A 27,318-nucleotide genomic window follows, 5' to 3' on the forward strand; every position below is an offset into this window, starting at 1 on the left:
GTTGGAGTTCACTCTTTATCTTTGGCAGTGGGTTATCTGAGTCCAAACCTACTGCACTAGGGTTCTTCTGTGCTTCAGATTAGGGGGTTTGGGGAGGGGGTGGTGTGGGTGGGGTGTTGAATCCGATATTATGTATCTGATTGTTCTCCTTTGTTACTGTGGTTCTTGCTTGTTGGTTTGTTTTCTGTTATTTGATAATAAAAATTGATTCAACAAAAAAAAAAAAAAATCACATTTGATGCTTGATTGCTCATGATGGAGCTGCAGCCCTGATAAGGCAGCCAAGACTCTTGCATCGGCAGATCACATAGACCTGTTCTCTGAAAAGAAAGTTGAAAAAGTTCTGTAGAAAATCTCTCTGTTGTAGACTGTATCTCATTGATTATTTGAGGGAGACAGCACAAACTGTATGGTGTTTTTTGATAGGTACACTAAGGAGGAAAGTTACCAACATATGCTACTGTTAAGATGTATTATTTTATAGTAATTAGATTTCTGCATAAAATGGGACCTATGTTAAGATAGCACAAATTAATGGTAAGATAGCATGTTTTAGCAGTAGTCCATGTTGATAACTAGGCCCTTAAATGTTATATACAAAGAAATAGTCAATGTAAAATGATTACCATGTTCATTGTTGGTTTGAATTGATAATGAATGTGCTTTTCGGGCAGACTGGATGGATCTTTCATGCTTTTATCTGTCATAATCTACTATGTCTGTAATTTTGCTTCTTTTCGAACCTTAATGGAGATAGTCCCCTGTGCTATCGCCTTACTTTCCTTATTTGATAAGATTGCACATGCTCATCATTAATGTTATCAAACCTGAATATACTGCTTGTCTTCTGAAAATGCTCCTTTTAAATATGCCCTCATCTGTGCCAGGACTTTACACATGCGAAACAGCTCTTTGCTGCTTGTCTGGAGCTGGTGACAGAATTTTCTCCGAAGCTTCGTCAGGTCATGCTGAATGAGATGCTGCTTTTAGACATCTACGCTCACGAGGCTGGGGCAGGGCAATGTGGGGAGCGGCCACCTCCAGAGCTTATCAGCAGAGTGCGAGGTTATCTGGAGATGAGGCTTCCAGGTAAATGCACAGAGGATTCTAAAATTGTCTGTATGGACTTCCATTTTTAGTAGGTGTTTTATGTTTGTGTTCCTCACAATTGTCTTGTTTGAAATATCAAAGAAATCTTGCAGGCAATAAACTCCGCTGTGATATCACAAAAATAAACAAATAGTGAACTTTACTGTGCTCATAGATCATTCTTCAATCAGAGTGACCAAGCAGTGAAACCACTAATAGGTCAATATTGGATTCTAATTATTGCACACAACTGAAAAATAAGGTGTTTTAAAAATATAATTAAGCTGTACTTCTCCTGTGTGAAACTTGGGCCCCAACACAGACCATGTTTCACAAAAAGCTGCCTCAGGAAGCTGAACAATTATATTTTTTTAACGGTGAGTCTGAAGAAGAAATGAATGGTAATAAGTCAAAACAAATCTTAAGTGTCTTTAACAATGCCAACTTAACAACCAGTGTTAAGAAAAATATTTAACTGGCACTATGGAAGGTACCTCTGCTTTCAAAAACGTTTCTCCATCATGTATGCTGACGCCCCACACAGACCACATCTTAAAAACTTAAAAAAATGACATTGTCAGTGTTATCTAAAAATGCTGTTGGAGGATACAAAACAGCTCCTCCTCACTTACTTATTGCGGAAATTTTATTTTATTTATTTTTTTTTTTTAAACAACCTGACCCTTAAAACATTACCGTAATTAAATGGTTAAAAAAAATTTTTTTTTAATGGGTACAAAAATCATTCAAAAAAGTCCTTCCCCAAAAACATCATGGGGAAAACTTTAAAATACTGATTACAGAAACATCTATGATTCAACCTCTCGATTTGAGGACTAGATGCACAAAACACGGTCGTTAAGACCATGTGAGTCACTGTTGGCCAAATTTTTGGCCGACTCTAGAACAGCGATTGATGTTCCAACAAGTTTCCATGCAAATGATTTGCACAGATGTTCGCCCTAATCCCATCTGACTAGTCGCTCTGGGAGCGACTTCAACACATGCGCAAAGCCAGTTCGGAAAGCCTGAACAGCTGAGAAGCTTCCTGCCACTCAGCTATTGGGGTGGGGTTTTTTTTGTTTTGTTTTTTTTAAATGGCACAGATGTTGTACGTGTGTTACACATGCACAATCCCTGCCCCATTAAAAAAAATGCCGTGCCTCGCCCCCATCCCAATGACAGCCCTCCCCGATGACCCACCCCGGAAACAGAATAGAGGCAGGAAAGATGCCCACTTCTTCCTGCTCACTGCAACCGCCCCCCCAAACACACACACACACACACACACTGACTCCTTCCCCACAAAATGCCCCTGAACAGACCCCTCCACTCCCCTGCTCCCTTTTCTAAAAAAAAATCAGCAGGAAGGATGCCCACTCCCTGCTGCCACTAGGCATCCCTCTTGCTGTCATAGAAACATGATGGCAGATAAGAGGTGATAGACTCCAGAGTAATCTAAGGAAATACTTTTTTACAGAAAGGGTGGTAGATGCATGGAAACTTCATCCTATGCCCTCTCATTGCAGAGTTTCCTTTCAAATGAAAGAGACTTGACTCATGCACATTTACATTACATAGATATTTAAACATCTCTTATCATATCTCCCCTCTCCCGCCTTTCCTCCAAGGTATACAGATTGAGGTCTTTAAGTATGTCCCCATACTCCTTATGATGAAGACCACATACCATTTTAGTAGCCTTCCTCTGGACTGACTTCATCTTTTTTTATATCTTTTTGAAGGTGCAGCCTCCAGAATTGTACACAATATTCTAAATGAGGTCTCACCAAAGTCTTATACAGGGGTATCAATACCTCCTTTCTCCTATTAGCCATAATTCTCCCTATTCACCCTAGCATCCTTCTAGCTTTCGCCGTCACCTTTTCAACCTGTTTGGCCAGCTTAAGATCATCACATACAATCACACCCAAGTCTCGCTCTTCTGTCGTGCACATAAGTTCTTCACCCTCTAAACCAGGGGTGTCCAACCTGCGGCCCCGTGAAGTATTTTGTGCGGCCCCGGTCAAAGGCAATGAAGTCTTTTCCTCTGCTGCCCCGGGTGTTTACCATCTTGTCAGCTCCCTCCTCTGTCTTGCTGCACCATTTGAGTGTTTGGGTGGTCCCAGAAAAAATGTTTTCGGCCAATGCGGCCCAGGGAAGCCAAAAGGTTGGACACCCCTGCTCTAAACTGTACCATTCCCTTAGGTTCTTGCAGCCCATATGCATGACCTTGCATTTCTTAGCATTAAATTTTAGCTGCCAAATTTCAGACCATTCTTCAAGCTTCGTTAGTTCTTTCTTCACGTTAGTCACACCATCCTGGTTGTCTACTCTATTGCAGATTTTGATATCATCCAGCAAGAGGCGAATCTTACCCGACAGTCCTGCAGCAATATTGTTTATAAAAATGTTAAAAAGAACAGGCCCAAGAACAGAACCTTGAGGCACACCACTAGTAACATCCCATTCCTCAGAGTGATCTCCATTGATCACTACCCTCTGTCGCCTTCCACTCAACCAGTTCTTGACCCAGCCCGTCACTTTGGAGATCATCCCGAGGGCACTCAGTTTATTTATTAGATGTCTGTGTGGAACACTGTCAAAGGCTTTGCTAGAAACTAAATACACCACATCTAGCGCACTCCCTCTATCCAATTATCTGGTTACCTAGTCAAAGAAATTGATTAGATTTGTCTAACAAGACCTACCTGTAGTGAATCCATGTTGCCTCCAGTCCTGTAATCCATCGGAAACCAGAAACTTGACCATTCTCTGTTTTAAAAGCGTTCCATTAATTTGCTTACCACAGAAGTCAGACTTACTGACCTTTATTCCCTACTTCTTCCTTACTTCCACTTTTATGGAGGGGGACCACATCCGCCCTTCTCCAGTCCTTTGGTACCACTCCTGACTCTAGAGACTCATTGAAAAGGTCAGTCAGCAGAGCCACCAGAACTTCCCTAAGTTCCTTCAGCATCCTCAGATGTAAACCATCCACCCCATCGCTTTGTGTACTTTTGTATTAGCTAGCTCCTTACGAACACAACACTCTGAAAATCGATCTGGGTCTACCACTCCTCCATCCCTATTCATGTTTGTCTTCTGTGGTCTCGCTCCCAGCGCTTCAGCCGTGAACACAGAACAGAAATATTTGTTAAGCAATTCAGCCTTTTCTTTATCAGCTTCTGCATATTTCTTCCCTTCACCTTTGAGTCTCACAAAGCCACTTTTGCACGTCTTCCTATCACTAATATATCTAAAAAATGTCTTGTCTTCATGTTTTACCATGTCAGCTATTTTTTCTTTCCTTTGCATCTTTGTTTTCCTTACTACACGACCAACCCCTCAACTTTTCCAGATATTTTTGCCAGTAGTCCTTGGTGCATGTAAAATTGATTTAACATTCATTAATCTACAAATTAACATGCATAAAATTTATTGTAACATCTTAAAGTTCAAATATGTATAGCATTTTAACACAATGAGTGGTATATCAAGTGTTAGAATTTTTAAAAGGTGGGAGGTTTGTGCAAGGACCAGAACGGTTGAAAGTATTTATGAATTATATTATAAAGACAGAAAGGTATAGCAGTCAACTTTATAGAATAAGCATAATTTACATGCCTTTCAGCTCACAGCTAAGGCAAAATTATCCTCCAGTTATACACCAAAATGTTATGTAATGTTTTTAAATTTCTTTGCAGATATTCCTCTTCGGCAAGTTGTAGCTGAGGAATGTATTGCCTTCATGTTGAATTGGCGTGAGAATGAATACTTAACCTTACAGGTTCCAGCATCTTTGGTCCAGAATAATCCATATGTGAAGGTAATAGGGCTGCTCATACAGTGCTTTAGGACCTGAATTTATCCAAGTTTCTCCCCCCCCCCTGCAAACAAAGAGTAGAAGAAAAACTTTGCCTTAGTAAATTAGGCCCAAATTATTATAAACCTTGCAGAGGGGTCTGTCTTTGGGAAGCCTTGTGAAGTCATTTTTATTGAAATATAAATAAACAGAGCAGAGAGTAGTCTGGAGCAGTGAAATTTAAAATAAAGTGGTCTTTGCTTGTGTTAAAATAAATGGAGGATACTTGAAAGGCTATGAGCTATTTAGGGGTACTTGTGAGACATGCCTGTGGTGTCCACTCCCTGGATATAAGATAGGAAACAGAGTTAGGGTAAATGGTCAGTATTCTCAGTGGAGAAGGGTAAATAGCGGGGTCCTTCAGGGGCCAGTGCTGAAACCGCTGCTTTTTAATATATTTATCATTGATCTAGAGATAGGAATAGCTAGTGAGATAATTAAATTTGCTGATGATACAAAGTTGTTAAATCACAAGAGGACCTTGTGAGACTGGGAGACTGGGCATCAAAATGGGAAATGATGTTTAATGTGAGTAAGTGCAAAGCGATGCATCTGGAAAGAAGAACTTGAACATGTGGCACCTAAATTTTAAGTGCCATTTGTGCACTTATAGAATGTAGTGTATACTTGCACATGTAAATGCTAGGTGTGCACTTAGTGCTATTCAATAAACGATGTGTGTGACTTGCTAAGCACATAAATGCAAGGGGAAATGTTCACGGGGAGGAACATGAGTAGGACTGACAATCACAGACAAACTGGGGGATGCACAAAACTTACTGATAGTGTAACAATTGTCGCTATATCAGTTTGACCAGTTAAGTGATCGATCGGATCGGATTCCCCAATGCACAAAGCTGCTGTCCGTCCATTATCAGATCCGATCCATGCAAATTTGTAAAACCCCTTGCAAAATAGCCAAGCGACTGATGCACTAACATCACTTGGCTATTTAGTGTTGGGATGTACTGATTGTAAAATCTGATTGCTCTAGACCTGTCGGTAACTGTGTTACTAATAGGTCTGCCTGCTTTTTTTTTTTTCAATGACACAGATATTTTGTGTGTATTACACACGCAAAATATTTGCCCCATAAAAAAATGAAAAAAGTCTCCCACTGCCGCTGATGGCCCTCCCCAACAACCCCCGACAAAGCGACCCCCCCCAACAAAGCGCCCCTTCCCTCCCCGAACCCCCCAAAAATGGCAGGAGGGATGCCCACTCTACTCGGGTTGTCTTTGCATTCTCCCTGCTTCCCCAATGTTGTAACAGGCTAGCAGCGACTGCAGAAGCGCCAGCCACACCAACCTTTCCCCCCCCCACGTCAATTCTGATGTCAGAGAGGAAGTTCCAGGCCAGCCAGGCAGCAATTAGCTGGCCCGGAACTTCCTCTCCAACATCAGAATCGATGTTGGGGGGGGGGGGGGAGGAGCGAAGATTGGTGGGCCGGGCGCTTCTGCAGTCGCTGCTGGCCTGTTGCGGCGTCAGGGAACAAGGAGAACTCGGCGGCAAAGGCAGCTTTGGGGCCTGTTCCCAGATGGCAGTGGTGGCATAAGAGCCTGTTCCCAAATGATGGCCCCGGCGGTGGTTTGTGGAGAAAGAAAGAAAGGGGAGACAGAAAGAAAGTCAGGGAGGCAGAGCAGGGACACAGAAAGACAGACAGGTAGACTGAAAGAAAGAAAGGGAGCAGGGAGACAGACAGAAAGACAGGGAGGCAGAAAGACAGACAGGGAGACAGAAAGAGAGAAAAGGGGGGCAGGGAGACAGAAAGACAGACAGACAGAGAGAAAGAAAAAAGGGGGCAGGGAGAAAGAAAGAAGGGGCAGGGAGTCAGAAAGACAGAAAGAGAAAGAAAGAAAGGGGAGGGAACGGAGAGAGGGAGAAAAAGTTGGGAGAGGGAATGGAGTATGTCGGGAGGCAGGCAGGGAGAGAGGAAGAAAAAGTTGGACTCAAGGAAAGACAGAGATGGTGGTTGGGAAATGGAATGAGGTCTGAAGGAGAGGAAGCATGCAGGAGGCAGAAAGAAGGGAAGAAATATTGGATGGAGACTCATGAAATCAACAGACAACAAATATATCTGCTGTCTATATTTTGCGTTATGGCCCCCTTTTACTAAACCGCAGTAGCGGATTTTAGCGCAGGAAGCCTATGAGCGTCGAGAGCAGTGCAGGGCATTCAGCACAGCACCCTGCACTAAAAACCGCTATTGCGATTTAGTAAAAAGGGAGGGGGTATATTTTGTTGTTTTTTTTGTATAGTTGTTACTGAGGAGACATTGCATATTTTAAAGTTATCTGCCTTGACCTCTTGGGGAAAAACCCCCGAATATAAATGATAATTAACATTTTCTCTGCGTACAGTGTGCTTTGTGTTTTTTTAAATTTTATTGTTGGTAGATCATTTTGACTTGGTCATTTTAAAAGTAGCCCGCAAGCCAAAAAAGTGTGGGCACCCCTGGTTTACCATGTTATTATGAATACTAACAGTTAACCATGAAAGTTCAGCAGGATGTCTAAGCATTATTTTGTAAATGACATATTTAAGTGACATAGCATGTAAATGCAAGTGGGAGGGGTCATACACGTGGGTTGAATACTGTTAGCTGTGCTTGTTCCTGCCATATTTATACAATCACAGTTATGCCAGGTCTATGACTGGTGTAACTGCGAGCACATGAATGTAAGTCAGGTTATACTAGTATTCTAGAATCTAGGTGCCCAAATGCTGCTATAGAAGAGGCTCTCACCCCACAGCATCACCCCACTGCCTGTCTGGTGGCTCCCTCTTATCTAATTGCTCCTTTAGAGCTCCCTTAGACCGGAGGCAACATAGATTCACTAGAGGTAGGTCTTGTTAGATAAATCTGATCAATTTCTTTGACTTGTGACCAGAATATTGGATAGAGGGAGTGTGCTAGATGTGGTGTGCTTAGATTTTGACAAAGCCTTTGACAGTGTTCCACACAGACATCTAATAAATAAACTGAGTGCCCTTGAGATAAGTTCTAAAGTGACAGGTTGGGTAAGGAACTGGTTGACTGGAAGGTGACAGAGGGTAGTGGTCAATGGAGATCATTCTGAGGAAAAGGATGTTATCAGTGGCCTGAAGGTTCTGTTCTTGGGCCTGTTCTTTTTAACATTTTTATAAACGATATTGCTGAAGGGCTGTTAGATAAGATTTGCCTCTTGGCAGATGATACCAAAATCTGCACTAGAGTAGACAACCAGGATGGTGTGAATAACATGAAGAAAAACCTAACGAAGCTTGAAGAATGGTCTGAAGTTTGGCAGCTCAAATTTAATGCTAAAAAATGCAAGATCAAGTATTTGGGCTGCAAAAACTGGAGGGAACGGTACAGTTTAGGGGGTGAAGAACTTAGGTACACAACAGAAGAGCAGGACTTAGGTGTGATTGTGTGTGATTATCTTAAGATAGCCAAACAGGTTGAAAAGGTGACTGCAAAAGCTAGAAAGATGCTAGGGTACCTAGGAAGAGGTATGGCTAGTAGGAAAAAGGAGGTATTGATGCCCCTGTATAAGACTTTGGTGAAACCTCATTTAGAATATTGTGTACAATTCTGGAGGCTGCACCTTCAAAAAGATATAAAAAGGATGAAGTCAGTCCAGAAGAAGGCTACTAAAATGATGCATGGTCTTGGCCTTCCAAGCAAATCAACAAAACGCTGGCTAGGCATCATCATCAAGCACTCCTCGTCCTATCTTAACTTCAGAAAACAAGTTAAAACCAACCTGTTTAACCGATTTGTAACCAAGAACTCGTAAACCTTCTCCTGATCTCCTGTACTCGATATCCCCACATTGTGACTTTATGTAACCAAAGACTTCATTTTTATTTTTTTGCTGACTGTCCAGCTCTTCTTGTTGTAAACCGCCTTGAACTACTATGGCTTTGGCGGTATATAAAAATAAAATGATTATTATTATTACTAGTTGTTTAGCCCGTTACATTAACGGGTGCTAGCAGCCCTTCTCCCTTACTTTTACCTCCTCCCTGTCCAGCAGCACCTCCCCTTTCCCTGCTCCCCCCATATAGCAGTAGCCCTTCTCTTTTTATCTCCCCCTGTCCAGCAGCACCCCCCCATTCCCTGCTCCCCCTGTCCAGCAGTAGCTCTTCTCCTTTACATCCTGCTCCCCCCCCCCCCCCTTTCCAGCAGTAGCCCCAGGAAAAGAGTGAGGATCGCAGGACCAAAGCTTTTACTCCAATCCTCTTGATGCCTGACATCCAAGTAGGGGAAATCCACTCTCCCCACCTCCTTGCTCCTGCTGCACTTCCTCCTCGGCTATACACACGCACACACACACACACACTTACATACAGCTCTCCGGCTCCTCACGCCCCTCCTCCACCTTCCCCTTCTTCGGTATGGGCCAACGTTTTTCTTTATTTTCTTTTGTTTTCTTTTCGCGTGTTAGCCATAGTGCCGTAGGAGCACGTCTTGGTGCGGGCCAGGCTCTGGGAGAGCTCGCACAGACCTCCATCACGGAAAAACAGCACTACCGGCCAAAGTTTATTTTAAAGTTTAAAGCTGTTGCGCACTCTCTCCCCTCCCTCCCCCCTCCAGTCCACTAAAAATGCTCAGTCTGTATTCCAAATCCAAATGGTTACCACAGAAATACTGCATCATGTTATGTCAAATCTAGAATGCTGTACCATAGCATGCCATATCCAGAGAATTATCAAGAAATACTGCATTACCCTATTGTGAGGTGGAGAGCAGGGGAGAGCGGGTATGTGGTGCAGTAGCAGTATTTCCCTCCCCCTCCACGTCGTCCCTTACCGGATTTGTTTTTTTGTGTAAAAGTGCCCAGCGGCTTCTCTCAGGATCCCTGCCTGCCTCCCTTAGTCCCTTGCCGCCCCCTTCCCGCGGTCTCAACAAACATCCTTACTCCAGCAGGGGCTGCAGCACTCTGAACATGCTGCTTCGCGGCCTGCTACTGCCCTGATTTGCTCTGCCGTGGCTTAGCGTTTTATTATATTAGATAAGGCATATGGGGCAGACTTAAAGAGGAAAGGCGTGAGAGGGGAGATGTGATAGAGATGTTTAAATACCTACATGGCGTAAATATGCATGAGTCGAATCTCATTTGAAAGGAAGCTCTGGAATGAGAGGGCATAAGATGAAGTTATGAGGTAATAGGCTCAGGAGTATTCTAAGTACATACTTTTTTACGGAAAGGATGGTAGATGTGTGGAACAGTCTGCAGGAAGAGGTAGTGGAGGCAGAGAATAGCATGTAGTAAGGTTGCCTTATATGTACATATTGTTTACATATGTGCATAAATGAGTAGAATACTGGCATTTGTATGGGTCCTTATAGAATTACTCCAATAGGGGATACTGCATTCATGTGGAGGAAGTATTTGTGATGTGATAAGCCAATGCAACTAATTGGTAACATAGTGGCAGGTCTCAGTGCTAAGCAATATGTATGGTATAAAACATAGCACCTTGCTCCATTAACATCATCTCTCAAGTAAAGCATAATAGTAGCAACATTATATTATGAGGATGCTTTGCAGCAGTGGGTACAGGGAGGCTTGTGAAGAACAAAGGAAAGACGGCTGCTGCAAAGTACAGTCAGATCCTGGAGAAAAATCTGTTTGTCCATATACCTTATACCAATAATCTTTAATACAATGCCCATGAGTTAGCAAAGGCCCTCTGAAACCTCTTGAGTGGCCTATACAGCCTGTACCTGATCTAGGATTCGGTACTTTCTTACCCTTCCTGTTCCCAGCATTGCACTCTTTCATTCTTTAGATGGCAGGCAGAGTGAGTGAAGTAAACATGCTGTTTTAAGCAGTCTCGGAAGCTTTCCCTCTACTACAGTTTCCTGTCTCCACATAGGCAGGGAAAGCTTAGAAGGGCTGCCAAAGACAGCATGTTTATTTCATTCAGACTGCCCGTGGCCCAAAGAGTGAAAGATTGTAGTACTGGGAACAGGAATGGTAAAAAAAAGTACTGGGTCCCGCTGGGGGCGTAATCACAGGGGAGAGTAGTAGAGAGATGCTAAACCATAGGCATGGGTGAAAATGGAACGAAAGATGCCAGACCTCCGGGAAGGAAAAGGAAGAGGAGGAAAGAAAGGGAAGAGGACGGGACGAGGAAGAGGAAGGGACGAGACTGCTGGCGAACAACGTCAAGAGAGGAATAGAGCAGGTTTTAAACTGAGAAGAAGGGGAAAGCTGACAGTCGAGCTGCAGTCGACAGTTTGGACAAGAGTATCAAATAAAGATACTGAGTGGGGAAACTGCTGGGAAGAAACAAAAGACGAACAAAAGGGGTGCGAGGATCAAGAGAAATTAGAGAACAAACGACAAGCAAACAGCAGGAGCTGGAGGAGCGGGTGAAAATGAGGAAACAGGATGAGGACGAAAAAGATACCACGCAGGAAGAGGAAAAACGAAAAGAAACTCAGGGGCTGGCAGCCCATGTGGGGGACGGAAAGAGGAGCAAATCAAAATCGCAAGGAAAAACAGCAGGGGAAGGAAGAAACCAGGACTTAAATTTTTTGTACGCAAATGCAAGGAGCCTAAGGGCCAAAATGGGAGAACTGGAAGTCACAGCCAAAGAGGGGGACCTAGACATCATTGGAATCATAGAAACTTGGTGGACTGAGGAAAACAAATGGGATGTAGTACTGCCAGGGTACAAACTCTATAGAAGAGACAGGACCCACAATAAGGGTGGAGGAATAGCACTTTATATAAGGGACACCATTCACTCGACCAGACTGGATACAGCAGCCAAGGCGGAAGGATTGGAATCCTTATGGGTCAAAGTACCAGGAAGAAATGGAGCCGACATAAAATTGAGACTGTACTATCGCCCAACTGGACAAGCAGAAGCAAACGACAAGGAACTGGAAGCAGAATTGAGACAGGAATGCAAAAGCGGAAGTGTGATGGTGATGGAGGATTTTAACAACCCTGGGATAGACTGGAGTATTGGAAACTCCAACTGTGCGAGGGAAGCAGAATTCCTAGAGGCTGTGAGGGACTGCTTCATGGAACAGCTTGTCAAAGAATCAACGCGAGGGGATGCCACTCTTGACCTGATCCTCAACGGACTAAGGGGACCTGCAAAGGAAGTGAAAGTAGTAGGACCGCTAGGAAACAGCGACCACAACATGATCCGGTACAAATTAGAAGTAGGAACATCAAAAGTGAAGAGAACCACAGCGACAACGCTCAACTTCAAGAAAGGGAACTACGATGCTATGAGAACAATGGTGAGAAAGAAACTCAAAAACAGCCCAAAAAGGATGGAAACCATAGAGAGAGTCTGGTCCCTATTCAAGGACACGGTGCAGGAAGCACAAAACCTGTATATCCCCAGGTTTAGGAAAGGGTGCAAGAAAAATCGAACGAAAGACCCGGTGTGGATAACACATGCAGTGAAGAAAGCGATAGGTGACAAGAAAAAATCGTTCCGAAAATGGAAAAAGGACCAAACCGGGGAGAACTGGGAGGAACACAAAAAACACCAAAAAGAATGTCACCGAGTGGTTAGAAAAGCAAAAAGGGAATATGAAGAGAGGCTGGCGGGGGAAGAAAGAAACTTCAAAACCTTCTTCAGATACGTTAAAGGGAAGCAACCGGCAAGAGAGGAAGTAGGACCGTTAGATGATGGAGACAGAAAGGGAGTGGTAAAGGAGGAGAAAGAGGTAGCTGACAGGTTAAACAAGTTCTTCTCGTCAGTCTTCACGAGCGAAGACACATCCAATGTACCAGAACTCGAAGAGATCATAAGTGGAGACCAAGAAGAAAAACTGTCGCAAATAGAGGTAAGCCATGAGGATGTCCTCAAACAGATAGATAGATTGAAGAGTGACAAATCACCAGGCCCGGATGGAATCCACCCAAGGGTACTAAAAGAACTGAGGAACAAAATAGCAGGAATACTACGAAATATTTGTAACCTATCCTTGAAAACTGGGGAGATCCCGGAGGACTGGAAAATAGCAAATGTCACACCTATCTTCAAAAAGGGAGCGAGGGGCGACCCGGGGAACTATAGGCCGGTAAGCTTGACTTCAGTCCCGGGCAAGATGATAGAAGCACTGATAAAAGACAGCATCAGTGAGCACATAGAAAAAAATGGACAACTGAAAGCGAACCAACATAGCTTCTGCAAGGGAAGATTGGGCCAAACAAACTTACTGCACTTCTTTGAAGGGATAAACAGCCGGATGGACAAAGGGGAACCCATAGACATCATTTATCTCGACTTCCAAAAAGCCTTTGACAAGGTACCTCATGAGCGGCTACTTAGAAAGTTGTGGAACCATTGGGAGGAAGGGGACGAATACAGGTGGATTAAACACTGGTTGGCAGGCAGGAAGCAAAGGGTTGGAGTGAAGGGACACTACTCGGACTGGAGAAGGGTCACGAGCGGTGTTCCGCAGGGGTCGGTGCTTGGACCGCTACTGTTCAATGTATTCATAAATGACCTGGAAACGGGGACGAAGTATGAAGTTATAAAGTTTGCGGATGACACCAAACTCTGTAGCAGGCTTAGAACTGCGGAAGAATGTGAAGACCTACAAAGGGACCTAAACAAACTGGAAGAGTGGGCAAATAAATGGCAAATGAACTTCAATATAGAGAAATGCAAAGTCATGCATATAGGGAAGAAGAACCCGATGTTCAGGTACAAAATGGGGGGATCAGTGCTAGGGGAAAGTAACCTTGAAAAAGACTTGGGTGTGCTGGTGGATACAATAATGAGATCAACGGCACAATGTGCAGCAGCCTCAAAGAAAGCGAACAGAATGTTGGGTATTATTAAGAGGGGAATTACGACCAGGACGAAGGAAGTCATCATGCCGCTGAATCGCGCGATGGTGCACCCGCATCTGGAGTACTGTGTCCAATTTTGGTCACCATACCTCAAGAAGGACATGGCAATGCTTGAGAGGGTTCACAGGAGAGCTATGAAAATGGTAAAAGGGATGGAGAACCTTTCCTACGCAGACAGGTTGGATAGGCTGAGGCTCTTCTCCCTGGAAAAACGGAGACTCAAAGGAGACATGATAGAGACTTTCAAGATCATGAAAGGTATAGAGAAGGTAGAAAGGGACAGATTCTTCAGTCTATAGGGAACCACAAGGACAAGGGGGCACTCGGAGAAATTGAAAGGGGACAGGTTTAGAACCAATGCTAGGAAATTCTTTTTCACTCAAAGGGTGGTGGACACCTGGAACGTGCTTCCAGAGGTTGTAATAGGACAGAGTACCCTACTGGGCTTCAAGGAAGAATTGGATAAATTCCTGAAGGACGCGGGGGTTGAGGGATACAGATAGAGGTAGAGATAAGCTATGAAAGGGCTTACAGAGAAGGATAAGGGGATTAAAAGGGCTTAAACGCCGATCACCTTACAGGTCATGGATCTGATGGGCCGCTGCAGGAGCGGACTGCTGGGCGCGATGGACCTCTGGTCTGACCCAGCGGAGGCAACTTCTTATGTTCTTAAAGAGATGCCAGACTAGGGAAGAGGAGGAGGGGAGAGAGATATGCCAAACTGTGGAATGGAGAGGAGAGAGATACCAGACCATGAGAAGGGAGGAAGGAAAGAGATGTCAGACCACTGGGAGAGGGGTGGGAAGGAGAGAGAGAGATGGCAGTCCAGGGAAGGAAAGGAGGAAAGAGAGATTCCAGACTAGGGGAGGGTGAGGGAGGGACAAAGATACCAGACTACATGTAGGGGGAAGGAGGGGAGAGAGATGCCAGACTCTGGGAAGGAAAGTAGTAGAGAGATGCTGGACCGTGGGGATGGGGAGAAAAGGGAAAGAAAGAGATGCCAGAACTCCGGGGGGAAAGAGGAGGAAAGAGATGCCAGACCATAGGAAGAGAGAAAGTAGAAGACAGAGATGTGACCATGGGAAGTGGAGAGAGTACACAGGGATGGAAGGGAAGAGAGAATGAAAAAAAATGCTGTTTAAGAAAAGATGGGAATAGGGGAGAAGAAAGAGGGAGGAGGTGGTACACATGGATGAAGGGGATGGGAAGGACAGAGAGAGGGAAAAGATAGTACATGTGGATAGATGGGAATGAAAGGGAAGTCATGGAAATGGAGATAGATTTGAGAAGGAAGCAGAAAAATTGAAGAACGTTGAATATTTAAAAAGCTAATGCCAAAGATGGATGTAGAGCAGAAAATGAAGAAGGAGAGAAAAACAGCAAATGGATATGAAGGCCCTGGAAATGCAGTTAAGAGCACAAAGAGAAGGAAGTGCAACCAGAGACTGGGAAAAGATGATTAGAAAAATAAAATTACCAGACCACAAAGGTAGGAGAAATGATTTTATTTTCAGTTTGATTGAAGTATGTAATTTTTGCAGCTGTCTATATTTTGCACTGTTTAGGAAGAAATACATTTGTTTCTATTTCTCTGGTATTGTACTGCAAGCAGAGTCTGGCATCTTAGGGCTTCGTTTATGTATATTAGATTGTGGTTCTGTATTTCCATAGGGTTTATCTGTGTTCTGCATGTGTGACTTAAGACCAAGTGTTCTGGTAAAAATGAATGTTGAGAAAGCGTTACTGGTGTCATAGCTTCTGGTAGGAAGATACATATTGGCTCTCCTTCGGCCCTTTTGGACCCAAAATAGCTCTCACTTAAAAATTAACAAAGATCACTGCCTTATACTGAGGAGAAAATCCATTAATCAGCAGGACAGTGATCCTACTCATAAAAGAAACACTGGAAGAAAGGGAATGTCCTTAAGTGGCTCTCAGGCGAAGCTCAGATATGAATCCAGTAGAAAATATGTGCCAGTAGTTAAAGACTGCAGTTTATAGAAAATCCCCAGGCAACTAGAAAAACTTGAACTATTCTGCCAAGAAGAATGAGCAAGGACAGCACCATCTTGCCGATGTCTTGGCAGACACTTATCCTAAGTGACTAATAGTTTTTATTTCTACAAAATGGACTTCCACCAAGTTCTTACTTACTCTTCATTAGTTTTTAAATATTTTTATAATTGTTCTTTCACATTGAAAGTGTACTGTATAGTATGTTTAAACTCCTGGGTTGATGCAAGTTGAACAGTGTGTTTAGAAAGCAGGATGTGAAAAATGTTCAGGGATGTGAAAATATTTTCCAGGCACTCTATTTGGAGGTTTCTGATTTCTGTGGCAATATTACTACTTTAGCTGTTATTAATTTGCAGTGAACTTGGCATTTCAGAAAACTTTCTGATCACTATTAAGCTGGAATGTCCCTAAAATATCTCCACATGTAAGAAACCCTAATATTTACAATTTACAATAGTTTATATGATAAGAATTATTTTTCTAACATACCGTTTTCATAAAAATGTAACAAACCTTGCCTTTCATTTTTTCCTTTTTATAGCTGGGACAGCTTTTAGCAGCTACATGCAAAGAACTTCCGGGCCCTGAAAGCAGACGAACTGCTAAAGATCTTTGGGAAGTTGTAGTGCAGATCTGTAGCGTTTCAAGCCAGCACAAACGAGTTAATGATGGCCGAATCAGTTTAATAAAGCAAAGGGAGTGTACATTGGGCCTTATGTATAGGTAAGATCTTCATTTGAACTCTGCCCACGTGTATTAGATGATGTACTGTTTAAACAACAGATTAGGTAGATGTCATTCTTGCATCTTCAGGTATTTGACATACATTAAGGGCTCCTTTTACAAAGGCGCGCTAGTGGTTTTAGCGCACGCTAGCCGCTACTGCCTCCTCTTGAACAGGCGGTAGTTTTTTGGGTAGCGCACACTAAAAACACTAGCGCACCTTTGTAAAAGAAGCCATAAGACTTTATAACTTTAGACTCGAAAACTTGGCTTTTATGTTTATTTGGATTCCTCCACATACAACTGGTCAAAAGTGCGGAGTTGTGCAGCAAGTGGGAGAGAATTCTGTGAAAATTTATAAGTAATGTTCATGTGCTCCGTAGCTAGTGTCAGTAAAGTTAAAATGGCTTGGTGGTAGAAGAAGAATAGAATGGGTGTTACGAGTGCTTTCACCACCGTGTCGCTGACTTAAATCTGATATACTGGGGGCTATAAAAAATGACTGGTATGAAATAGATTAGTAATCTGTTAGCTAATCAATAGAGCAATGTCTATTTCACTAAAAAGCCGCCATCATGAAATAGTGGGCACTTGCAGCAGAGAGACCAAAGACCACATAGGAGTGAATCACCATGACATCCTCTAAAATAGAGCTAAGGTTCAATGCCAGGATATCATGTGGGGAAGTTTGCAGTGTAACAGCCCATGCTGTATCTCAGATAAATGCTGCAGGTGCGGCATGTATAGGTTACTGTAGCATCTTGCATATATGCCTCCCTAAAAAGAATCTGAGATACTTGTAGTAGTTTGAGAATGTAGCTGTGCAGTTCCTAATAAGCTGCAGAGTTCATTATACTGGTTTCTGTAAGGTTTTGTGTCTGACTCTTAAGGCCTTGGATGTTTCTTGCCCAGGACATACTATATCAGGGATCTCAAAGTCCCTCCTTGAGGGCCGCAATCCAGTCGGGTTTTCAGGATTTCCTCAATGAATATGCATTGAAAGCAGTGCATGCACATAGATCTCATGCATATTCATTAGAGAAATCCTGAAAACCCGACTGGATTGCGGCCCTCAAGGAGGGACTTTGAGACCCCTGTACTGTATATACCTTGTTGTGTAATACAAGCTCAAGGATATCACCTACTTAAAAGGACTTTGGCAAAAGAAGCCAGGCAGAAGGACTTCCTTTGGTGCTGTATTTATGAAATCAACTTCTACAAGAGTTACATGCCTTGGTTCTTCCAAGTAGCCTTTGGCTCATAACTTTAGGCTTTCTGCCTCTATATCTTTTTCCTATTGCAGGGAAAAAGTTAACTCCCCAAGAGCTGCAAACAGGTCAGATTTTCAGTATATTGCTAATGGATCTGCATGCAGTGGATCTCTCTTATGCATATTAGGAATAGCTTGAAAACCTGATCTGTTGGTGATTTCAGAGGACTGAGCTTGAGCACTCCTGCCCTGTTGCCACTGGGGTTGATTCTGCTTCTGGTGTAGGTATTCTCATTTATGAGGGTTTCCCAATTTATTCCTGTCTAAGGTTGCCTTTAGGCTTCAGTAGTCTAAGGCAGTGTTTCTCAACTTCTTAAAGCCAAGTACCCCTAAGTCTAACAAATATCAACCAAGTACCTTGCCCAAGCTCCGCCTCTCACCCCACCCCCCATAATAATAGTACTAATTGTAATGTTATTTCTTCAATTCATTTTTCATATACACACAATATAATCTTATAACATAATGGTAACCACAAAATTTAAAAAACACAAAGCACACTGTACGCAGAGAAAATGTTAATTATCATTTATATTCATGTTTTGCTTTTCTTTTCAAAGAGGTCAAGGCAGATGACTTTAAAATATGCAATGTCACCTCAGTAACAACTATAGGAAAATAAAACAAATATAATGCAAAATGTAGATAGCAGATATAAATTCTCAAAACTGACACATTTCAATCACTAAATTGAAAATAAAATCATTTTTCCTACCTTTGTTGTCTTTTGATTTCATGAGTTTCTGGTTACACTTCCTTCTGACTGTGCATCCAATATTTCTTTCTTTCTGCCTCCTGCACGCTTCCTCTCCTCCGACCTCATTCCCTTCCCCAACCAACATCTCACTCTGTCCCTCCATGAGTCCAACTTTTCTTTCTCTCTCCTCCACCCTTATTGGCAACATGTCTCCTTCTCTCTCTCTCACTGTCCATCTGTCTTTCCCTCATTCCCTCCCTTGCTGCAAAGGGAATGGGGAAAGAGAGAGATCCAGGATGCATCTCTCCCACCCCCTCTACTACTACATCCAATATTTCTCCCTCTCTCATCCCCCGGATTATGTGTACCATTTTTCACCACTGACCACCAGCCCCATGCCCATTTCTCCTATCACCCCTCTCCAGCACCATGCCACATGCCTCCCTCCATCACTATGTCCAACATTCCTCCCCCTTGCATCCCCTTCAATCTGTCCCTCTGTTCTCCCTCCACCACCTTTTGCAACATTTCTCCCTCTTCTCCTTCTCTATGCATTCCTACCTCACTCCTCTCTCTCTGTCTGCCTGCCCAATTTTCCTCTTTCTTCCTTTCCCCATGTGTACCATCTCTTTTCCTCTCACTCACACATTCATGCCCAACAATTCTCCATTTCTATTCCCTCCCTCATCCTATGTCCCAAGTTAGTGCCCCCTTCCTCTTTCCCTTCTGTGTGTGTCTCATGTTCATGCCCCTTCCCTTCCTTCTGTGTCCCCTTCCATGCCTTCCAGCCTTTGTCCCAAAATCGTGCCCCTCCCTGTCACAACACACTCCCCCCCCCCTTTCTCCCAGATCATGTCCCCTCATCCTTTGTTTAATTTTCCTTCTGTCCAAGGCTGTAGAAGTAAAAAAGTCTTGATCATACACTAGCGTACCAAGCAACCTCTCACAACAAAGAATTTTGAGCGTTACCGCTCACAGCTTATTCTTATAAACATTTTAGAACACAGCTAAAGACTTATCTATTTTCCAAGTATCTGATTAATTAATTCATTTGTACTATGCTTATTGTTAATAGTCTTTTGTAAACCGTGTTGAACTTGTGGTTATGCAGTTAACAAGTACAATGTAATGTAATGTCTCTCTCCCTTACTTGCTTGCTCCAGGGCCACACTCGCTTCCTCCAGGGTTATACAGCCTTCAGCTTCACTTATTGTAGGGACATGTGGGCAGCATCTCTTACACATTGCACATGGCTGACCCACAAGCCTTCCCTGTGACGTCAGCTCTGGCGTCGAAGAGAAGGCTTCCAGGTCAGCCACGTACAGCGTGAAAGAGCCGCTGACGTGTTCCTGCAACAAGTGCCGCTGAAGGCAGGAAGGAACATCCCACCTGGAAGGAGGTAACTGGGATCCCCCGCTGACCCAGAAGGCTTCCCTCCAACATCAGCCCTGACATCGGAGGGCAGCCTTCTGGGTCAGCTTCAGAGGAGGGGGGTGGGTAGGAAGGAAAATATGGGATCCCCAGCGGCAGCTTCGGCAGAGGGGGGCAGGTGGGTAGGCAATAAGGAGGGCATGCGATCCTTGGCAGAGGCAGTTATTAAGGAGGAAGGAGGGCGGGAGACCTGCGCACTGCCACATACCCCCAAGGGTACGCATATTACATGATGAGAAACACTGGTCTAAGGTTTTGGTACCCTTGTTTAGATTTGATTCCTCACATAGGGAGCAGAGGAGTTTGATTCCTACTGCAAATCCTTGTGACTGGACAGGTCACTGAAGCATCCATTGCCCCAGGTAAAGAATAAGTAGTTCTATATACTGTATTGTGCAAAAACATAAGCACATTGAGCTAGGAGCCTAGAGGAGAGGGAGGAAACTCCTGGACAAATCTTTTTGTTAACTTACTGCTTAGAAATGTAGAAAATATTTAAGAGAAGCCTGCAGTGGGAGATATAAAACATTTAGAATTGTCTTGATATTGTATTGTTTAATTAGGCAGTGTGAGAAATTAACATCTGAATCTAGCCCAGGAATAGGAGCACTGCTAATTTTTCCAATTTTGAGTTCTCACTTTTTGCATTTCATGTTTTTTACAGGAGTGAACTGCTTGCTTTTATTAAAAAGTTACGGGTAAGTTTTGAATCAAGTTTCAAGTTTATTAAAAAAATTTTTATACTGCTTAATCAAATTTCTAAGCGATGTACAATGTAAAAAATTATATAAGCACAAGTTAAAATTAGGGGTACTAAACAAAACCTTTTTAAAAAGAACATTTTAAAAAATAGCTTTATTATGTTTATGTTTATTGAGAACTTCTATACCACTAGGGGAGCGGTGTGAGGGGTGGGCAAACAGGGCAGCTGCCCTGGGCCCCAAGGCTCTGGGGGGCCCCCGTGGCCTAGTATGTCATCTCCTCCTTCTCTCTGCACCGGACCAATATCACCTTCACCTTCTGTCTTGCTGAAAAATCTGCCAGCCTCGGCAGTATTGTATTGTATTGTCTTTATTTATTATTCGCCTTGTACAAAGTGAAGCACAAAATAAACATACATAATAAATACTCCTAACGTACATAAAGTCATACATAAAACATTGTAAAACAGGACAGTCAGACACAAAGCATATCTGCCGGCCTCAGCAATGATTCAGAAACGTTGGCCGCGGCTCCCCTTCCTGCTTTCCGGGCGGAAACAGGAAGTTGCGTCATTGGAGACAGACCACAGCAGACAGAAAGCAAGGAGGAGAAATGTGGGCAACGTTTCTGAATCGTTGCTGAGGCTGGCAGATTTTTCAGTGAGACAGAAGGTGAGGGCAACATCGGACCGGTGCAGAGAGAAGCTGGGCTGAGGAAGCCTCCTGAATTAACTGGGGTTTTTTTTTGTTTGTTTTTTTGTTTGGGGGGGGGCTTAAGTATGAAAAGGGAGGGTATTAAAAGAAGTGACAGATTGGGGGTGGGGGGAGAGCTTATGAGGCCTGAAACAGAGGACTGAGAGAGATGGTAGGTAATGGTCTGAAGGGAAAGAAGTTGGACCTGGGGTGTTGTGGAGGAAGAGGGAAAGAGATACTTGAAGGGAAAACTGTTGGGAAGAGAAAGGGAGAAATGGTGGACCTGGAGGAGGGGGGAGGGAGGCAGGTAGGAAGAGAGATGGGATGGGGGCAGTTGGGAAGAGAAAGGTAAAGAAGTTGGATCTGGGGATGGAAGGGAGGGAGAAATGTTAGGCCTGGGGGTGGAAAGAAGAGAGAGATGGAGCATCTCCATCTCATTTTTCAGCATCAAGGGGGAGGGAAGAAGAACAACAGAAAAAAGAGAGGGAGCAAAATGTTGGACCATGGGGAAGAGAGGAGGAGAGATAGACCCATGGGAGGGCAGGAGGGAAGAGAACTGGGATAAGAAGATGCTAGAGAATGGAGAGAAAGGGATAGGGAGATATAGCCTGACCAGTGGAGAGAGGGAGGGAGATTCTGAAAGTGGTGAGCCATGTGGATGAGGTCAAAAGGGACATGACAAGATGAGTGAGAGAAATGTGGCAATGGGGAGTAGATAGAAGGAAATAGGAGGCTGGGAAAGGAATGAGGTTGGGAAATGAGAGAGCTAGGGACTGAGAGGAGATGAAGAATTGAGAAGTAGCTGAAAATTTAAAAAGAAGGGTGAGAAAGAGGGCAAAATTTGAGTGGACAGAGGCAAAAAAGAAAAAGTTAAGAAAGCTGAATCGGAAAAATCAATACGTTAGAGACAGGCAGTTTAGAAGGAAATGGAACAAGAAAGAAGAGGAGAAAATATGGACAGCAGACACTGGAAAGACAATTAGTAGAAGATAGACAAAAAGCAGAAAGAAACTAGGACCAAGATGATGGAAAAACAAAATGTCTTAACAACAAGATAGAAAAAATTGTTTTATTTTGAATTTATTAACTGGAATATGTTAGTTTTGGTATATGTACCAAAGGCTGAGTAGAATTGTCCAGATCAGAATGATGTGCACTAATAAAAGTGTCCTCCAATGCATCTGATAATATAGGAATCTTTATTCATCCAATGACATAAAAATACATCCAATGACTCGACATGCACATGTTTCGGCCAACAGGCTTTCCTCAGGAGTCTTGAGAGCCACTAATGTATATATCTAGAGCAGGGGTAGGCAATTTCAGTCCTCGAGAGCCGGAGCCAGGTCAGGTGTTCAGGATATCCACAATAAATATGCATGAGATAGATTTGCATCTCAAGGAGGCAGCATATGCGAATACATCTCATACATATTCATTGTGGATATCCTGAAAACCTGACCTGGCTCCGGCTCTCGAGGACCGGAATTGCCTACTCCTGATCTAGAGTATATTCCCACTCTGATAGGTCTTGCCAGACTTTAAACAAAAAAGAAAGTAAACTAAAACTTCTCAAAAAGCGAATATGACATCAGGTAACAAGCATCCTGGTGGCTCTCAAGACTCCTGAGGAAAGCCTATTGGCCGAAACATGTGCATGTCGAGTCATTGAGTCGTTGGATGTATTTTTATGTCATTGGATGAATAAAGATTCCTATATTATCAGATACATTGGAGGACACTTTCATTAGTGCACATCATTCTGATCTGGACAATTCCACTCAGGCTTTGTGTATGTGGTTTTGGTTTTTCCCCTGTGTTTGCTTTTTTTATTTTATTTTTTTTTAGTTTTGGGATATGTGCATCACAATTATTTTTGTATTGTATTCAGTGGCGTAATCATAAGCTGATTTGGGGGAGGGACTGGAGCCTAAAATTAGTGGCTGGGCACCAAAGTTTCTCTCCACTTGAGTGCAATATATAAATACTTGAGCAAGTAGGAATTCCCAAGCCCTGCCAGCTGAAGACATCTTCCTCTAGTCCAGCAACCAGAAATCTCCAAATTTTGAAGCTAATGGCAATATCCTCAAACTGCCAGCTGTAGAACTTGGAAAGTTGGAGGGGGAGGAGGTGGCCGTCAATTGGTGAGGTTTGTGGATCCCTACCAGCTACAGCAAGGGAAATGTTCATTTTGAGGGAACCTAAGCTCAAATTGGAAGGCCCAGCCTCCTCTCATAGTTATGCCACTGATTGTGTTGTTCAAAATGAAGTACTTGCAGAATTTTTTGTGGTTTCCAGTTCAGTTTTGGTATTCATATTTCTATTTCTAATTTGTGATTCAATGTTCTATATTTGGTGAAGATCTGCCTGTTTTGTTTGTGAAGAAGTCATTTAAAGGTGGGTGGGGAAATTGAGAGACAGGCAGGTAGAAGAGGGCCCCCCTCCTTAATATCTGCTTTGGGCCCTAGCATGTCAAAAACTGGCCCTGCTGGGGAGTCCAGTTCAGAGCAGTTTAGATCACACTGTAGTACAGAAACAACTATTACAGCTTTGAATAGTGAGCTAAATTCCAGTCTTGATTCAGGGAAAATTGTTTTACTGGTATCTCTTGACCTTTCGGCAGCCTTTGATTTGGTCATTCACTCATTACTTATTTCACAGTTAACATCTGTTGGCACTTCTGGTACAGTTCTAGCTTAGTTTAAATCATTTTTCACCAATCAGAAATTTAGAGTTAATATCTCTATCAATTCTTCTTTCCTTTTTGAACTGGATTGTGGTGTTCCGCAAGGGCCTATCTTGTCACCACTGTTTAATATATTTCGTAGTCCTCTCACTACATTGATTCAAGAATATAATGTTAAGGCATTTATCTATGCCGATGACATTCTTTTGGTCTTTCCTGTTTCTTCATCTAACTTAGATTTAACACCACTTCAACAATGTACCTTTGCAATTTCAAATTGGCTCAAGGCTCATGGAATGATCTTGAATCCTTCTAAAATGACTATTTGCTGGGTTACAGCCCTTTTGCCATAGCCACTGGGTCATCTGTTTGACACTAATTTGATCCCCGTAATATGTTTACGCTATCTAGGAGTCTATTTTGATTCTGCATTTTGTTTTGATGGCAAGATTTCACAGGTGATCAAAAAAGATTATTATTGGCTTCAGCAAATCAGATTTTTTAGTTCTGTTTTAGATTTTCGTGCATTGCATACTTTTGTTCATGCCTTTGTTCTGTCAAGAATACAGTACTATAATACAGTTTATTGTGGTATTATGTCATCAAATCTACATCGCCTACAGACACTTCAGAATTCAGTGGCCCGTTTTCTCTATAAAGCAAAACTATACGAACATGTCACTCCTCTGTTGATTCAATTGCACTGGCTTCCTGTCCAGATCAGATGTCATTTCACAAACAGGAGAAAGACAAGGTGGATGTCTCAATCAACCGAAATGGCTCTTTATTAAATTGTGCAAACGTTAAAAGAATCCCAACAAGGATCCCAGTTTCAGTGCTAATAAAAAAATGCCTTCTTCAGGGGACACCAGTAAATGGTGCCAGATTCCAAGCAAAAAAACAAGCCAAAATCTGAACTTGTGGTGCACGCATGACCAATCCTATTGCCTGGCACAAATATTAAAGTAAAACGCAGTATTGAAAAAAATGCCACAGCGACTCCCAAGTTATTAGTTATTAATACCATGCCATAATTATCCTACTTATGTTACTGGCACATTGATCAGCCTACTTATATGCACACGTTTATACCAAATCTATCATCCTACATAGAGAATGACACAGGGAAAAAAATGTATCCCCGTCCCTGCCCCTTCCCCGCGAGCTCAGTCCCTATCCCTGCCCCTTCCCCGCGAGCTCAGTCCCTGTCCCATCCCTGCGAGCTCAGTCCCCATCCCTGCTCCATCCCCACGAGCTCAGTCCCTGTCCCCGCCCTGCAAACTGTCAGATCCCACCCACACAAGCCTCGAATAGTTTTGATTTTATACTGAACTTATTTTATTAAAGTATAAAAAGAGACTATTCTGTACAATTGTCATTTTATAAACACAAATGATACAGAGCAAGGATCAACAAAACCCTTGTCTCCCCTCCCTTTCTCAAATATCCCCTCCATTATTGTGAAAAATGAACAAACCAAATTACAACAGAATGCTACATAGAAAAATTAAGCTAACAGAATACTTCGGTCACACATGGAAGGAATAGTGTTAGGCTACTGCCCCCTGGTCAGAGAAAACCCTAAGCTAGCTGGACGCTAAAGAAGCACAACCTGGGCTTTGCGGTCCTCAGTTATGTCTAATACCAGCTCTAGCAGGATACATATTTCAAATCTGAAATATTCTAATCTCAAAATATAAAATAAATTTTTTTTCTACCTTTTGTTGTCTGGCAATTTTATTCTTCAAATCACATTGGTCTCGAGCTTTGGTTTTGGGTTCTTCTAAACTAAACTAAACTAAACCTTAAATTTATATACCGCATCATCTCCACAGATGTGGAGCTCGGCACGGTTTACAAGAACTTAAAATATAGGAAGAGAAGGAAAAAAAGGTTTACATAAACTTATATATAGAAGAGAAGAGTAAGGGGGGATAGAATTACATTTTAGTGAAAAGCCAGGTTTTCAGTTGCTTGCGGAATAATTGGAGGGAGCCCAGGTTCCGCAGTAGGGTAGTAAGGTCGTTCCAAAGACCTGTGATTCTGAAGAGAAGGGATTTTCCCAGTTTGCCTGCATAGTGAATACCGTGTAGAGAGGGGAAGGATAGTTTATACCTTTGGGTGGGTCTGGTAGAGTCAGGACTCGAGGAGTTATAAGATAGTGGGATTAAGGGAGGAAGGATGCCATGAATGATCTTAAAAGTTCCTTTTGTCTTCATCATGGCATGGTTGGCTCCTGAAGGTAAAATAGGCCTAAGAGGAGCTGAGGAGGAGATGCCGAGTCTGACATGGGCACAATTTTTTTACCACAGGAGCAAGACTTTTCACCGCTTCCACGGGTCAATGAAATATCTTGTCCCCATTCCCGCACAGCGGTGAAAGGTCTTGTCCCCATTCCTGCAGTAAACCACTTGCAAATTTCCCCATTACTGCAGATTTACTGCGGTGACCACGGTTTACCATGGTAAACAGTCCCTGTGTCATTCTCTAATCCTATGTATATACACATATAAGAATAGCCTTATTGGGTCAGACCAGTGGTTCATCAAGCCCAGTAGCCCGTTCTCACGGTGGCCAATCCAGGTCACTAGTACCTGGCCAAAACCCAAAGAGTAGCAACATTCCATGCTACCAATCCAGGGCAGGCTCACACACTCATGTGAATTTGTCCAAACCTTTCTTAAAACCAGCTACACTTTCCACTTTTACCACAACCTCTGGCAACACGTTCCAGAACTTAATTATTCTCCGAGTGAAAAAATATTTCCTCCTATTGGTTTTAAAAGTATTTCCCTGCAATTTCATCGAGCATCCCCTAGTTTTTGTAATTTTTGACAGAGTGGAAAATCGATCCATTTGTACCCATTCTATGCCACTCAGGATTTTGTAGACTTCAATCATATCTCCCCTCAGCCTTCTGTTTTCCAAGCTGAAGAGCCCTTACCTTTTTAGTCTTATTTCCTTTGAGAGGAGTTCCATCCCCTTTATTATTTTGGTTGCTCTTGTTTGAACCTTTTCTAGCGTCGCCACAGTTTTTCCCTTCTGCATGTGTGCCAGCAGGAGTGTGCTTCTTCTGCTCTCTCCTTTTTATTATTTTATTTGATGTATTTTGTCCTTTTGGGGGGATTTGCTTGTGCTTGGAGTGATACTTCAACTCTTCCTGCATGGAGATCACACAGCCTTTGGTCTGCAACTGACAGACCAATCCTTGGCGGAACATGTCAGTCTGCATCTGCTTCTTGACTGGCAGCCAGAAGATCAGCATCAAGGAGGCATTACCAGTATGAGGCAGTGATTCTCTGATTCCAGCTACTGTTAAGAGAGC

At 43.0% G+C, this 27,318-nt stretch overlaps 1 protein-coding gene across 4 annotated transcripts in view; it reads left to right on the top strand.

The window, feature by feature from the left end:
• INTS8 (integrator complex subunit 8) overlaps positions 1-27,318 on the top strand; it is a 220,343-nt gene that overhangs the window by 124,956 nt on the left and 68,069 nt on the right. For all 4 annotated transcript variants that reach the window (XR_004538293.1, XR_004538292.1, XM_033933169.1 and 1 more), the window contains exons 16-19: positions 888-1,089; positions 4,797-4,918; positions 16,334-16,515; positions 20,578-20,611. Coding sequence is in view for 2 of the 4 variants with exons in the window: in XM_033933169.1 (XP_033789060.1) it covers positions 888-1,089; positions 4,797-4,918; positions 16,334-16,515; positions 20,578-20,611 (540 nt within the window). In the remaining 2 variants the exon portion in view is untranslated. The remainder of the gene's footprint in view (positions 1-887; positions 1,090-4,796; positions 4,919-16,333; positions 16,516-20,577; positions 20,612-27,318) is intronic.

Source organism: Geotrypetes seraphini, chromosome 2, assembly GCF_902459505.1.
Source record: "Geotrypetes seraphini chromosome 2, aGeoSer1.1, whole genome shotgun sequence".
NCBI lineage: Eukaryota > Metazoa > Chordata > Amphibia > Gymnophiona > Dermophiidae > Geotrypetes > Geotrypetes seraphini.